The sequence below is a fragment of the Melanotaenia boesemani genome, chromosome 20, assembly GCF_017639745.1.
Source record: "Melanotaenia boesemani isolate fMelBoe1 chromosome 20, fMelBoe1.pri, whole genome shotgun sequence".
Taxonomy (NCBI): domain Eukaryota; kingdom Metazoa; phylum Chordata; class Actinopteri; order Atheriniformes; family Melanotaeniidae; genus Melanotaenia; species Melanotaenia boesemani.
In genome coordinates this window covers 28,342,796-28,356,164 of record NC_055701.1, presented here as the reverse complement: position 1 = coordinate 28,356,164, position 13,369 = coordinate 28,342,796, and the positions used below count along the sequence as shown (strand labels likewise).

The 13,369-nt window shown below is 44.3% G+C and overlaps 1 protein-coding gene across 2 annotated transcripts in view; it reads right to left on the bottom strand.

Moving 5' to 3' along the window:
* The window catches only part of prkd1 (protein kinase D1), a 60,805-nt gene that overhangs the window by 12,953 nt on the left and 34,483 nt on the right, over positions 1-13,369 (bottom strand). For both annotated transcript variants that reach the window (XM_041971332.1, XM_041971333.1), the window contains 5 exons: positions 13,212-13,335; positions 12,979-13,056; positions 11,757-11,924; positions 10,260-10,371; positions 8,263-8,315 (listed from right to left, as the gene is read on the bottom strand). In XM_041971332.1, coding sequence (XP_041827266.1) covers positions 8,263-8,315; positions 10,260-10,371; positions 11,757-11,924; positions 12,979-13,056; positions 13,212-13,335 — 535 coding nt within the window. The remainder of the gene's footprint in view (positions 1-8,262; positions 8,316-10,259; positions 10,372-11,756; positions 11,925-12,978; positions 13,057-13,211; positions 13,336-13,369) is intronic.

Here is a 13,369-nt window from a genome sequence, read left to right as displayed (position 1 = left end):
ATGTTTCCTGCTTCTTTAAAGATGCAGCAGCTGTTTAGTTTCTCCGTTTAGCTTTGATTGCAGCTGTTGTGGTTTGTTTTGTTTTCCCATTTTCTATCTTTTCTCTTCCTATTTCTCCTATATCCTCCTTTGTCCTTCTGTTTCTCGGGTCTGGTCCAGCAGTTATAGGTAAAAATGTATTTGAAAATAATAATAAAGCATAACATAGAAGATTCAAGGGGAGTAAATTAGTTGAGGACAATACAGCAGCCAGACCATCATAAAGTCATAAAGCACACGTCCACCATTACAGAGTCACAAATAAAAATTTAAATCTCCACACAGTCATTTTTACAAATGTTAAATTGAAAATAATTACTTGTCAATATTCTGTATCTCAGAGGCAGATGGATTGAATGAGTTCTTTTATCATTTGCAGATCCTTGTTTTCCACCCTGATGGTGGTATCAAACACCCCCATGAGCACCAATCTTTCCTATGCAGATTGATTGTAGCAATGTTCTGTGAAAAAAAAAGAAAGAAAATGTGTTTATACAGGATACCTGTATACCTGCTACACTGCTCGTTGTTACCTTCCACCAATATAGAACTGCAGGAGGAAGGAAAACTAGTTCAACTTGACAGGAAATGGCATCACTTCATCACCTTGTGGAGCAACTCTAACAAAGGTTTTTGAACAGACAGCCAACAATGTGCTTTGTTCAGTATATGACACAGCACCAGTCATCTACTACAGCTTTGACACTAAAACTGGGAAATATTTTCTACTTTGTCTATAATCATGTCTCACTTATCTCCCCTGTTCAGCGACAGCCTAATATCACACCTCAAGCAAAGAGGACAGAAATACAATATTATAAACCTCCTCCCTCTCCTCTGAGCTTGCTACCTAATTACCATAGTCTCTATGGAAACGGTATGGCTGAGTGAGTAATAACAGTAATCTCCATTTGAGGTGCTTGACTACTTGCTCACCTTGGAGACAGCAAGGTACACGTCTGCATGGAAACACAACTTCAGATTCTCGGCTGCCTTTGAGTCTCATGTAAATCTTTATTATGTAGATGTGTTTCAGTTTTCAAATTTCAACTCAGTTTATTCTATAGACAGAGTTCACAACATGCACATTCACACCTAAAGCACAGAACAAACGAACGAATGAAAAATAATTCATTAATCCATAAAATTTGGTTGATACTCCCCAGGGCTGCAGAGTAATCAGAGTATTTCTGCAGATGACAGGGCTCAGAGTTGTATTGGAAATCTGAGGTGTATAGTGTGAAGAGAAGTGGTGAGAGTACAGGCCCTTGTGGTGCTCCTAATGAATGAAACTGAAACATACAAGGCATACCAGAATTCACTTGCAAGTGAACCGAGACCCCCTGTTTTCAAACTGACCAGAGTTAGTCTCCCACTGAATGAATGAATGAATGAATGAATGAATGAATGAATGAATGAATTAATGAATTTATTGTCGTTGCACAACAATTACATCAATAATCATTGGCAGTGAAATTCTTAGATCCCAGGCTCTCCTAACAAAGCTAAAAAGAATATAAACCACATGAAAATAGTCAAACACAAAAAGCAAGAATACTACAAATAAGTTATACACTAAAATATATAATAAGCAATAACAAGAAGATGTTATTTAAAGGCGGCGTTGCTGCTGACAGCATTTAGAAGTCTTATGTCCTGTGGTATGAAGCTGTCCTGAGCCTTGTGGGACGGGCTTGAATGCTGCCAAACCGTTGGCCAGACGGTAGCAGATAAAACAGTTTGTGACTGGTGTGGCTGGGGTCCTTGATGATTTTGGTTCCTTCCTACACCGCTGGGTGTAGAGGTCCTCCATGGATGGCAGGACTGTGCCCGTAATGTGCTGAATAGTTTTCACCACCCTCTGTAGAGATTTGTGGTGGAGGGCAGTGCAGCTGCTGTACCAGGCGGTGATACAGCCAGTCAGGATGCTCTCTATGGTGCATCTATAAAAGTTGCAGAGTGTCCTTGGGTCCATGTTGAGCCTCCGTAGCCTTCTGAGGAAGAAGAGCCTCTGTCTGGCTGACTTTGTAATAAAGTCAGTGTGATGAGTCCAGGTGAGGTCCTCACTAATGTGAACCCCAAGGAACCTCAAGCTGTTGACTCTTTCCACCGTAGACCCGTTGATGGAAAGCGGGGCGTGTTCCTCCCTATGCATCCTCCTGAAGTCCACAATCAGTTCCTTAGTTTTGTTGACATTAAGATGAAGATTGTTGTCCTGACACCAAGATGTCAGGCCTCTGACATCCTCTCTGTAGGCTGTCTCATCATTACCGGTGATCAGGCCAATGACGGTCATAACGTCAGCAAATTTAACGATGGTATTGGAGCTGTGGGTGGCTACACAATCATGCGTGAACAGGAAGTACAGCAGAGGACTGAGCACACAGCCCTGGGGGGCACCGGTGTTCAGAGTCAGGGTGGAGGATGTGGTGCCGCCCATCCGCACAGCCTGTGGTCTGCCTGTCAAGACGTTCAGGATCCAATCTCTGAGGGCGTTGTTGAGCCCGAGGTCTCTGGGCTTGGTGAAAAATTTGGAGGACACAATGGCGTTAAAGGCTGAGCTCTAGTCAATAAACAGCATTCTCACATGTGTGTCCATCTGGTCCAGATGGGAAAGGGCAGTGTGGAGGGTGAAGGCAATGGCATCTTCAGTTGTCTAAATTACTAGAGCGTGCCGTCTTCAGTCAGGTCTCACAGTTCCTCCAAGACAACAACCTGTTAGATCCATATCAATCTGGATATAGGCAAGGTCACTCCACTGAAACTGCTCTCCTGTCAGTTACTGATTCCCTACGGCTTGCCAGATCCACTGGTCAATCCTCAGTCCTTATACTGCTGGACCTGTCGGCTGCCTTTGACACTGTCAACCATCATATACTGTTCTCCAAACTCTTAGAGCTTGGCATCTCAGGATCTGTCCTCTCGTGGTTTACATCCTACCTCACAGGGAGATCATTCAAAGTATCTTGGCGAGGGGGCGTGTCCAGATCACATGGGCTGACAACAGGGGTGCCTCAGGGCTCGGTGCTCGGCCCTCTTCTCTTTTCCCTATACACCTCCTCACTCGGTGCATCATTAGCTCTCATGGTTTCTCCTACCACTGCTATGCAGATGACACTCAGCTTTTCCTTTCTTTCCCACCTGATGACACAACCGTCTCAATGCGAATATCAGCATGCCTTGCTGATATCTCTGCATGGATGAAGGATCGCCACCTTCAGCTAAATCTGTCCAAGACTGAGCTTATTGTCTTCCCAGCCAGTCCTTCTTTACCACCACAGATAAGTGTGCAGCTAGACTCAATCACACTAGTCCCTACATCTTCTACCAGGAATCTTGGTGTCATGGTAGACAACCAGCTGACCTTTAAGGATCATGTTGCCTCGGTTTCCCGGTCTTGCCGATTTGCTCTCTACAACATCAGAAGGATCAGACCCTACCTGACTGAACACACGACCCAGCTCCTGGTCCAGGCTCTGGTCATTTCACGCATTGACTACTGCAACTCCTTACTGGCTGGCCTGCCTGCATGCTCAGTTAAACCTCTGCAGATGATTCAGAACGCAGCAGCACGTCTGGTCTTCAACCAGCCCAAAAGAGCTCATGTCACTCCACTGCTAATTGCTCTTCACTGGCTTCCAGTTGCAGCACGCATCAAATTCAAAGCTCTGCTTCTGGCTTACAAAACAATAACCCAAACGGCTCCGGGCTACCTTCACTCCTTAATCCAGAGCTACACTCCCTCTCGAAACTTACGCTCTACCAGCGAAAGACGCCTAGTGCTCCCACCACAACGTGGCACAAAATCAGTAGCTAGACTCTTCTCCTCTGTTGTTCCCCGGTGGTGGAACGATCTACCAAACTCCGTCCGATCCGCAGAGTCCGTATCCACTTTTAAGACCAAGCTAAAGACTCAGTTGTTTAAGGAGCATTTCCACATTTAGCTTAACTAAATGAGTCAGAAAGATTTGTCCAGCTTTTTGGCTCAACCAAGTACTGAAGAAGCTGTGTGCACTTATGCCCAAGATGATATTGTGCGATGAAATCATGCACTTATGCCCAAGTTGATATTATGTGATGAAATCATGCACTTATGACCTAGTTGATATTGTGTGATGAAATCGTGATCCTGTACTAAAAAAGAAAAAAAAAAAAAAAAAAACAATTATATGCACTGCACTAGCACTACATGACAGCACCTGGGTCCAACTGGACTCAAAAGCGGTCTGACTATCACTTAATTATGACGTCCCATCTTGTTTGAATTCATGCTTGTGTTGTTCTTCCTCTCAAATGTAAGTCGCTTTGGATAAAAGCGTCTGCTAAATGACTGTAGAATAGAATAGAATAGTAGAATAGAATAGTTGACCTATTGGGCCTGTAGGCAAACTGAAGTGGGTCTAATGAGTCAGGGACGGAGGAAGTGATGAATGATTTGATTAACCCTCAAAGCACTCCATGATGGTGGAAGTATATGCTACTGGGCGGTATTCACTCAGGCAAAGGATTTTGGTTCTCTTGGGGACAGGGACAATGATGGTCTTCTTGAAGCATATGGGGACTACAGACTGGAGTTGTGACATATTGAAAATGTCTGAAAAGACATCTGCCATTTGGTCTGCACACACCTTAAGAGCTCTGCCAGGGATGCTGTCAGGTCCAGTAGCCTTATGTGTGTTTATCCTTTTTAAAGTTCTGCACACGTCTGTCCTGGTGATCACAGGTGGGCAGTGGTCCTCCTGAGCATTTTGTACCTCTGTATTTGTAGAGGTGCTCTCACAGCGGCAGAAAAGGTGTTCAGATCTTCAGACAGAAATACAGTACTGCTGGTCTTCTTTTTGTAGTCAGTAAGAGTTTTTAATCCAGCCCACATGTTCCTGGTGTTGGAGCCCTTGTAATAAGACTCTACTTTGTCCCTGTACTGTCTCTTTGCACTACAGAAATCTCTCCAGAGCACGTACCTGGACTTCCTGTACTCATCCAAGTCATCTGAGTTATAGGCATCTGTCAGTTTAGCACGGACTTCACCGTTAACCCAGGGCTTCTGATTTGGAAATGTCCACACAGTAATCCTCGGTATGACGTCATCGATGCATTTCCCGATGTAACCAATGACCGCGTCTGTGTATGTGGTCATGTCAGTATATTTAAACACACCCCACTCCGTCGTATTGAAGCAGTGGTGCAGAATCGAGTCTGATTGGACGGACCACTGCTGAATGGTCCGCGTAACTGATCCGTAACACTTCAATTTCTGTCTATAGGAAGGCAGCAGCAGAACTGAGATGTGATCAGATTTCCCAAAAGGAGGGTGAGGGAGGGTCTGTTAAAATCCCCGGCTACAATAAATGCAGCCTCCGGCCATGAAGTCTCTGCCCTGTTGATAACTTCAAACAGTTCTTCCATGGCCTCGTTGGTTTCAGTGTGAGGTGGAACATACACTGCTGTCATGACAACCGATGTGAACTCACGCGGATGATAATAAGGCCAGCATCTGATCATGAGGTGCTCCAGGTCCGGAGTACAGCCCGTAGAAATAATTCCCACATCTGAGCACCACTTGTTGTTGACCATGAAACAAACACCACCTCCCTTGCTCCTTCCTGAATATATAGTCTGGTCTGAAGACATGCAAAGTCTTAAGTCCAGAAAAACTCTGTTCAGGTGATAAATACACTGCATTTTTTTGTCTTTTTTTTAATTCCCTAGATCAGTGGTTCCTAAACTTCTTTTGCTGCAAAACTGACAACTTCAATCCTCCCATTATCTCTCATTATCTCAGAGCCTGCTTGTTGCTGCAGATCTTCTCGAATCTGGGTTGCAGTTGTGAGATGGCCACTCTGAGTTCATTTTCAATGTCCAGCTTTAATCTGTTTTTTGTCTTGACAGCAGAAAAGCCTATCTCACACAGGCAGGATGTGGCAAAAGGCAGAAGTATGGCCAGGGCTCTCTCACCCAGCAGTGGGTAATCTTTCTCCAATCCAATCCAAAATGCAGACAGTGTCTTCGACTTAAACTGCAGCCTCATTGTTGAGTCAGAGGTGACATCAATGAACTGTTCCTCCTCTGATGTACTGAAGTCGGTAGGTGGTGGTGCACTGAAGTGGTCACGGATCCAGTCATATTCTTTGGAATCCTGCAACAAAAAAATATTTCTGGAAAAGTTTCTGAAGGGCAGTGTGCTTCCATGCATGAAATTACTGTATTCTGCAGCTTGTTGTCTTCAATGAACGACTTCCGGTTCTCAAATGAGTCCACGTTTCCATCTTTTGCTAGCTGCTGCCACATCTCAAGTTTTCTGATGAATGATGTGACTTTATCTGCCAGGCATGGATGGTGTGTGTTTGTGCCCTGCATCTGTAAATTTAGTTATGCAAGTTTCATGAGGAACTTGTTACAGTAAAACTTGTGGGTAAGATCACTTCCCTCTTCATTCAAAAAGATGTGGATCTCATCTCGCAGTTCAAAGACCCTGGAGAGCACCTTCCCACGTGACAGGCACTGGGACTCAACGTGAAACAGAACAGCGGTGTGGTCAGAGGCCATTTCCTCACAGTGCTGAAAACATCCCGGATTGAACAGGTCGTGTTTTGATGTAGTTGACGTGGCAATGACATCAGTCATTACATCATTCAGCTCTGGACTCAGCTGTTTAGATGCGAGTGATTTGCGCTGTATCATGCAGTGCGTCTTCTGCACATTGGGGGCAACACACTTGATAAGCGCTTGCAGCCCTCCTTGTTTTCCAGCCATAGCTTGCGCCCCGTCTTTGCAGATTCCCACACAGTCGTCCCATTTCAGATTGGCATCTTTCAGATAAGAGTCAATGATTTTAAACAGTTCTTCTGCAGTGGCTCTGCCAGGAACATGTTTGCAGAGAAGCAATTTCTCACTCGTCTCATCTCCATCTATGAATCTAATACAGGGCTATTCAATTCGGTCCTACGAGGGCTGCAATCCAGCAGGTTTTCCATGTATCCCTGCACCATCACACCTGAGTCAAATTAATGAGTCATTGTGTAGAACCTGATTGGCTGTTAGAGCCACCTAATTTGACTCAGGTGTGTTGGTGCAGGGATACATGGAAAACCTGCTGGATTGCGGTCCTCGTAGGACCGAATTGAGTAGCCCTGATCTAATATAAGTTATCAGTAAGAAATTCTTGTTACAGTCAGTAGCTTCGTCCATCTGCAGAGAAAAGTGGCTGTCTTCATTAAACTGCCCCTCTATGTCCTTTGACATGTCATAAATGTGCCTGCCAATTGTATTATTGGACAGAGGAATTGCTCGTAGTTTGCTGGGTGCTGTGTCATCAGTCATGGTCGAAACCATGTCCATAGCACAAGGAAGTATTAAATCCTCTGCAATAATATGTGATTTTTTACATCGTGCCACTAGGTAGGCAACTTTGTAGGAGACGAGTTGAGCATGTGCTGACACAGATACAGCTTTAGTGTCTTAAAGAGACATTGTTGAGCATGGTGGTTTACTTTAAGAGAGCGAAAACATGGTAAACCCTGGACAGGTCACCAGTCCATCACAGAGCCAAGTCAGAGAGACAAAGATCCACTCATACCAATGTTAGGTGACCAATTCACCTAACATGCATGTCTTTGAACAGTCGGAGGAAGCTAGAGTACCGGGAGAGCCCACGCAGATGGAGGTGGGTTTTACAATTACTAATTATTCTTTTAGAATTTTCACAAATATCAGTTGATAGAGGCTTTTTTTTGTCTTTCTTCATTTTTGGGGCTAATAGTCATTTACCTGAGAGAAATGGAAAAAAAGGTCATTCTTTGAAATAGTGTTGTTGGAGTATCTTAAAGGTCATAAGGATCCTGTTTTCCAGGAGGCCCCTAAAGCAGGAATTCCAAATAAGATAATACCAAGTTATAATTCCTGGTAGGAAATCATGATTGTTAAACAATGTGAGACCAGAAAGCAATTCTAGGAATTAGTAAATCAGTCCTAGGAACAAGTACTGTGCTCTTAAAAATGAGTACAATAGCTCTAGGAATGAGCAAAGTAGTTTGGGGAGTCTTTTAGCTTAGTTATCCTCACCAAGCCTCACCAGCTGAGGCGATAACCTGGTGGTCAGCGTGCATCTAAAGCTTTATCTGAACAAGTGGTTCTATGAGTCATTGCAGACTGTTATGTGTTTGTCGCAGGGAAACACGGGAAAATGTATTTTATTCAGTTCTGTAATGTGTGTGTGTTTCTTACCACATTCTCCTGGATCTGGCAGTTGGAAACAGAAATGCTGATTGAAGCTTCCTCTGTTGATGAGACACAAATTTTTCACCACATTTCAGTGAAGAGTCACAGTGAACATCAGAAATACACATATTAAACTGAAGGTTAGGGTTGGAATAAAGATGGAAAAGTATGTTTATTTTAGTCAGAAAAGCTATTCTGACCAAACTGACGTCTTAGTCATCTTCATTCTGATGCTGCTGAAGGCCTGAAATCTCTCTGATGGATTATAAGTGGGCAGCATCAGCCAGACGCATCTGAAGGGTCCACAGGGGAATGAGTTTCAGCAGAAACAAAGATATCTGAGCTAGAATTCACTAAGGAGTTATTTAAAATATTCATCAGAAAAACATATCAGAAAAAAAGTCAGAAAATGAGTGTTTGGTTGATAATTTCTTTGTTGTATAGTTCTTGGTAATAAATCTGATACTGTCGGAAAGTCTGAGCCACGTGTTAAAAAATGGTATTTGTGGGATGAGAAGCAGAGTTGAGTATGTGGGTTGTGTCCAAATCTTCCAAACCAAACAGCTGATTCTGCTGTTGCCTCTTGTTTTGTGTCCTTTACTGGATCAGATGACTGAAGTCAATAGAAACAAAACATGCAGGTAATTTAATGTCTTCATTTAACAAACAGGAACCTCAGAATCATGTAGAAGATCCACACACAGCTACACCAGCCTGGTACCTCCTCCTCATGCCGGCCACCGGTCTGGTACCTCCTCCTTATACCGGCCACCGGCCTGGTACCTCCTCCTCATACCGGCCACCGGCCTGGTACCTCCTCCTCATGCCGGCCACCGGTCTGGTACCTCCTCCTTATACCGGCCACCGGCCTGGTACCTCCTCCTCATACCGGCCACCGGTCTGGTACCTCCTCCTCATACCGGCCACCGGCCTGGTACCTCCTCCTCATACCGGCCACCGGTCTGGTACCTCCTCCTCATACCGGCCACCGGCCTGGTACCTCCTCCTCATACCGGCCACCGGCCTGGTACCTCCTCCTCATACCGGCCACCGGTCTGGTACCTCCTCCTCATACCGGCCACCGGTCTGGTACCTCCTCCTCATACCGGCCACCGGCCTGGTACCTCCTCCTCATACCGGCCACCGGCCTGGTACCTCCTCCTCATACCGGCCACCGGTCTGGTACCTCCTCCTCATACCGGCCACCGGTCTGGTACCTCCTCCTCATACCGGCCACCGGCCTGGTACCTCCTCCTCATACCGGCCACCGGTCTGGTACCTCCTCCTCATACCGGCCACCGGTCTGGTACCTCCTCCTCATACCGGCCACCGGTCTGGTACCTCCTTCTCATACCGGACTGGGGAGAAACGGGATTACCACAGGTTGTAGAATCTCATTTCTTGCATTAAGATTTTTTTCCAGTGAGGGAGATGCTGCCCCGCATCATCACACTGCCTCCGTCAGCTCCCACTGTAGGGGTGCATCAGCAATGTTCTAAACATCTTCTCCACACTTTGACTCTAGGATCCAGAGAAGATTTTTCAAGTTTTTCACACATTCTTAACTAAGCTGCTCATCCCATAGTTGCATTTTCCTGGTAGATATTACTCCATTTAAAGGGGGAAAAAAACAGACTTTCCAACAGTTGAATATTTATTGCCAAGTAGCCTTGTTAGCACAAAGAAATAATCCACCAAACACTATTCATGTTAAGCTTATTTATATTGTCCAATGTTTAGTTTCTGCAGCACTGACTGCCGGAGAAAAACTGACCGTTGAGCTAAGTTTATTCAGATGTCAGAGAGGTGAACTCTGTCATCACAATTCCACTAAATCACTTCAGTCTGGTGGTTTAGAATAAAAGGTCTGTGAACCAGGGAATGTATGGTTTTACATCCCATCCAACTACAGAAAAGTTATCTAGTCATCACTGGCCATTACTGAAAGAAAAGCTCATCATCATGCTCGCATGTTTCAGCTGTAACGATGCCTAGAGACTCACTGTGCCCGCTGCGGTGGGAACTGTGGCCAACTCCAGAGGAAACAGCTGGCATCAGGGCGTGCTGGATGGCCATCTCCCACATCCGAGCCACATCGTATCCCACACCACTGACCTGAAACCAGTTTGGAAAACTGTCTGGATGTTTTACAGGTGAAATGCTGATTTCATATGTATGAAGGAAGATTTGAAGAAATTCAAATATTTGTCACTTGTACAATGAATTTAATTTTTTCTGCACCAAGCATCCCCTGTGTGTGTTTTAAACAGTTTCTGTTACGTTCACAGAGCCCATTCTCTGGGTGCTTTCGCTGTTACTGCCTGTATTTCTTCTGGCAATGTTGAATTCTTTGACTAAGAGTTTTTTTTTCCTGTTTGATGAGGTCCAACCACTGGTCCTGAATGTCCCTGTATGCCATGTCTTCATGTTTCTGTCTGACAGCTCCCAGGACAGCAAGGGAAGATGCTTTGGATAATAAACCTCCTTGTTTGGACTGTGCTGGGCTCACTGATGACGAAAGAAGCCTCAACACAGCCTCAACTACCAAAAACCTACACACACAGGCAAATGACCTAGCTAAAGTAAGCTATAGTTATTAGTCTCATTAGTGATCCACATCACTGTCACATGACGCTAAAGAAAAAAACCTGTTGATAACAGCAGCCTGCTTCAGTTAAATATTGTTTGCCTTTATTTCCTATGACTTTTCAGTATTAATGAGGTTTGCTAGTGACACAGTTGTAAAATCTGCTAGTCATCAGACAGCCGTGCACACATCTATGAAAACAGATCAGGTTCAGATATCTAGTGAAAGTGAGACAGCAAAAGGAATCAAGGAGACGTCTTCTCTAAATCATTGGTGCTGTGCAGATGTTGGAGACACAGGTCTGATCATTAATGGGCCATGAATGTAAGATAAATAAATGAGAGAAATTATAAACAGGTTCTGAGATGCAAATCAGAGCAGGACACCTCCCTAACAAAGTAACTGGTGGTAGAAAGGGTTTATACTTCAGCTATGCCAGGGCGGGTCTAGAAAAGTTTTGATGGGGGACCAGGCAGGGGCACTGGGCAGGAAGAGGTTGGTACAAATGAAATATACATTTTTTTAAAGTCTTGATTTTATGTAATATTGAGCTGATTATTAAAACTTAAGTGTAGAAAAACCCAAGTCCGCTCTGCCTCGTTCTGTTGATACAATACAGTAAAAATGGTCATATTTCAGGCATAGTCACGAATGGTGATTAATCATGATTAATTCATTTGTAAACTGTGATTAATCTGTTGAAAAATTTTACTCATTTGACAGCCCTAATAAAAACATCACACCAGAAACTTTTAGGATGTCAGAAAAAGATGTTAATGCTCATTAAGGTAAAAAAAAATGTCGGGAATTGCTATATACAGTGATACAGACTGAAAAACAGGAGGAAATTCCTGATTTACTTTATAAACAACAACACACTAACTTACATCATTCTACATTAAATCTGTCTCACCAGAATGTTGCTGCCTGCCACAGAAGACTCAGCTTTATGCAGATTCTCTCCAACATAGTAAACCAGTGATGCTGTGGAAATTTCAAAGCAGTGCGGATTGGCTCCATCAGGAAGCAAGGAGAAGGTGTGAGGTGGTTCCAGAGATAAGATCTCTGACAGCGGGATTTCCTGCAGACAGAGGATTACAGTTTACAGTAATAATGAAGAGAAGTACTGTGGGGGTTCTCATCAGTCTGCAGCAGGTTAACACCAGCTAAGCTCTGTGATAGACAGTCAATACCTTTGTCATGCTGACAGCAGATGGTGCATCCTTCATCTTTCATATATATAAACTCAGAGGAAATGAAAGAAGGCTGCTGAGGTGGACTGAACATCTGATCGGGATCTTTGAGGTGCTTCCATTTGAGGTTATCTGGACATTTCAGAGCCAGAACACACAGGAGCTATTAAGTATCTCACACAGCTCCAGGAGCAGAAAGAAAATGTTTGGTATATGTTTCTTTGGAACCGGCTCCAGCTTGGCTTCAGGAAGCAGTACCAGTTATTGGACCCCTCTCTACCTTCAGATCATCTTCAAATGTTCCTTCCTGATAAATCTTATAGCAGGTCTGGCTTGGTGACCCTGATCCATCCTCTAGTCCTGCTGCTATAGGCGGAGGCTGCTTGGGGACATCCGATGATGCACTGGGCTCCTCTCTACTGGGGGATGTCCCATGATGCACTGGGCTCCTCTCTGCTCTCTTTACTCCCCATGTAGAAACATCTGACGTTGTTCATTCTTGTTTCTCTTCTTCTTTCTCAGTCCTCTCCACCTCCAACTGGTCCAGAAAGATGCCTGTCCCTTCCTGGTTCTGATGGAGATTTTCCTTTCTGGTCCTGATCCTGATGGAGGTTTTCCTCTTCTCTTTCTCCTTGTGCAGATCAGGATGGAGGATTGAATCAAAGAGAAGACCTGATACAATCCTCTGGTTTTCTTAGGTATTTATTTCATGAACTGGTTTATATGAAAAGTTATGGATCTTATGATGGATTTGTTTTAATTGGATCATAACTGGACTAAAATGACTTCTGTCAGATGAAAACATTGTTTAATTGAAGTCATATTTTGGCTGTTTCACCTGCCTCACATTAGTGTCCATCCAGGTCCAGTTTTTAACTAATGATCAATAAGAAACAGACGTGTTGACCGATGGATGAAATGCTGCCTGTGAAGCCATCCTACCTTGTAGTATTTGCTTCCTGTATCATTCTGAAACAGTGTGATGCATTTACTGTCCAGCCGCCAATAATGTCTTTTTCTCTGAAACACAAAGAGAAAAGAAAAGCAGACATTGATGAGACAGGAGAGAAAAGGAAATGTTGAGGACTGAAAGGAAATGGTCTGGGAAGACAGAGGCGAGGACGTCAGTGATGGCTATGGTGAACAGATGGGGAAACACATAAACAGAAAGGTACCAGGGTGTCCTTGCTGGTGTAGTGGACCATCCAGCCCTCCTTCATCACATTACTGTTCTTTCTCTTAGTGTGCTTGACAGACTGAACGACCCGCATCAGTGGGATGTTGTTACTGGTTGATGGGCTGCAGGACGCGGGACAAAACAAAGCTTCAACTC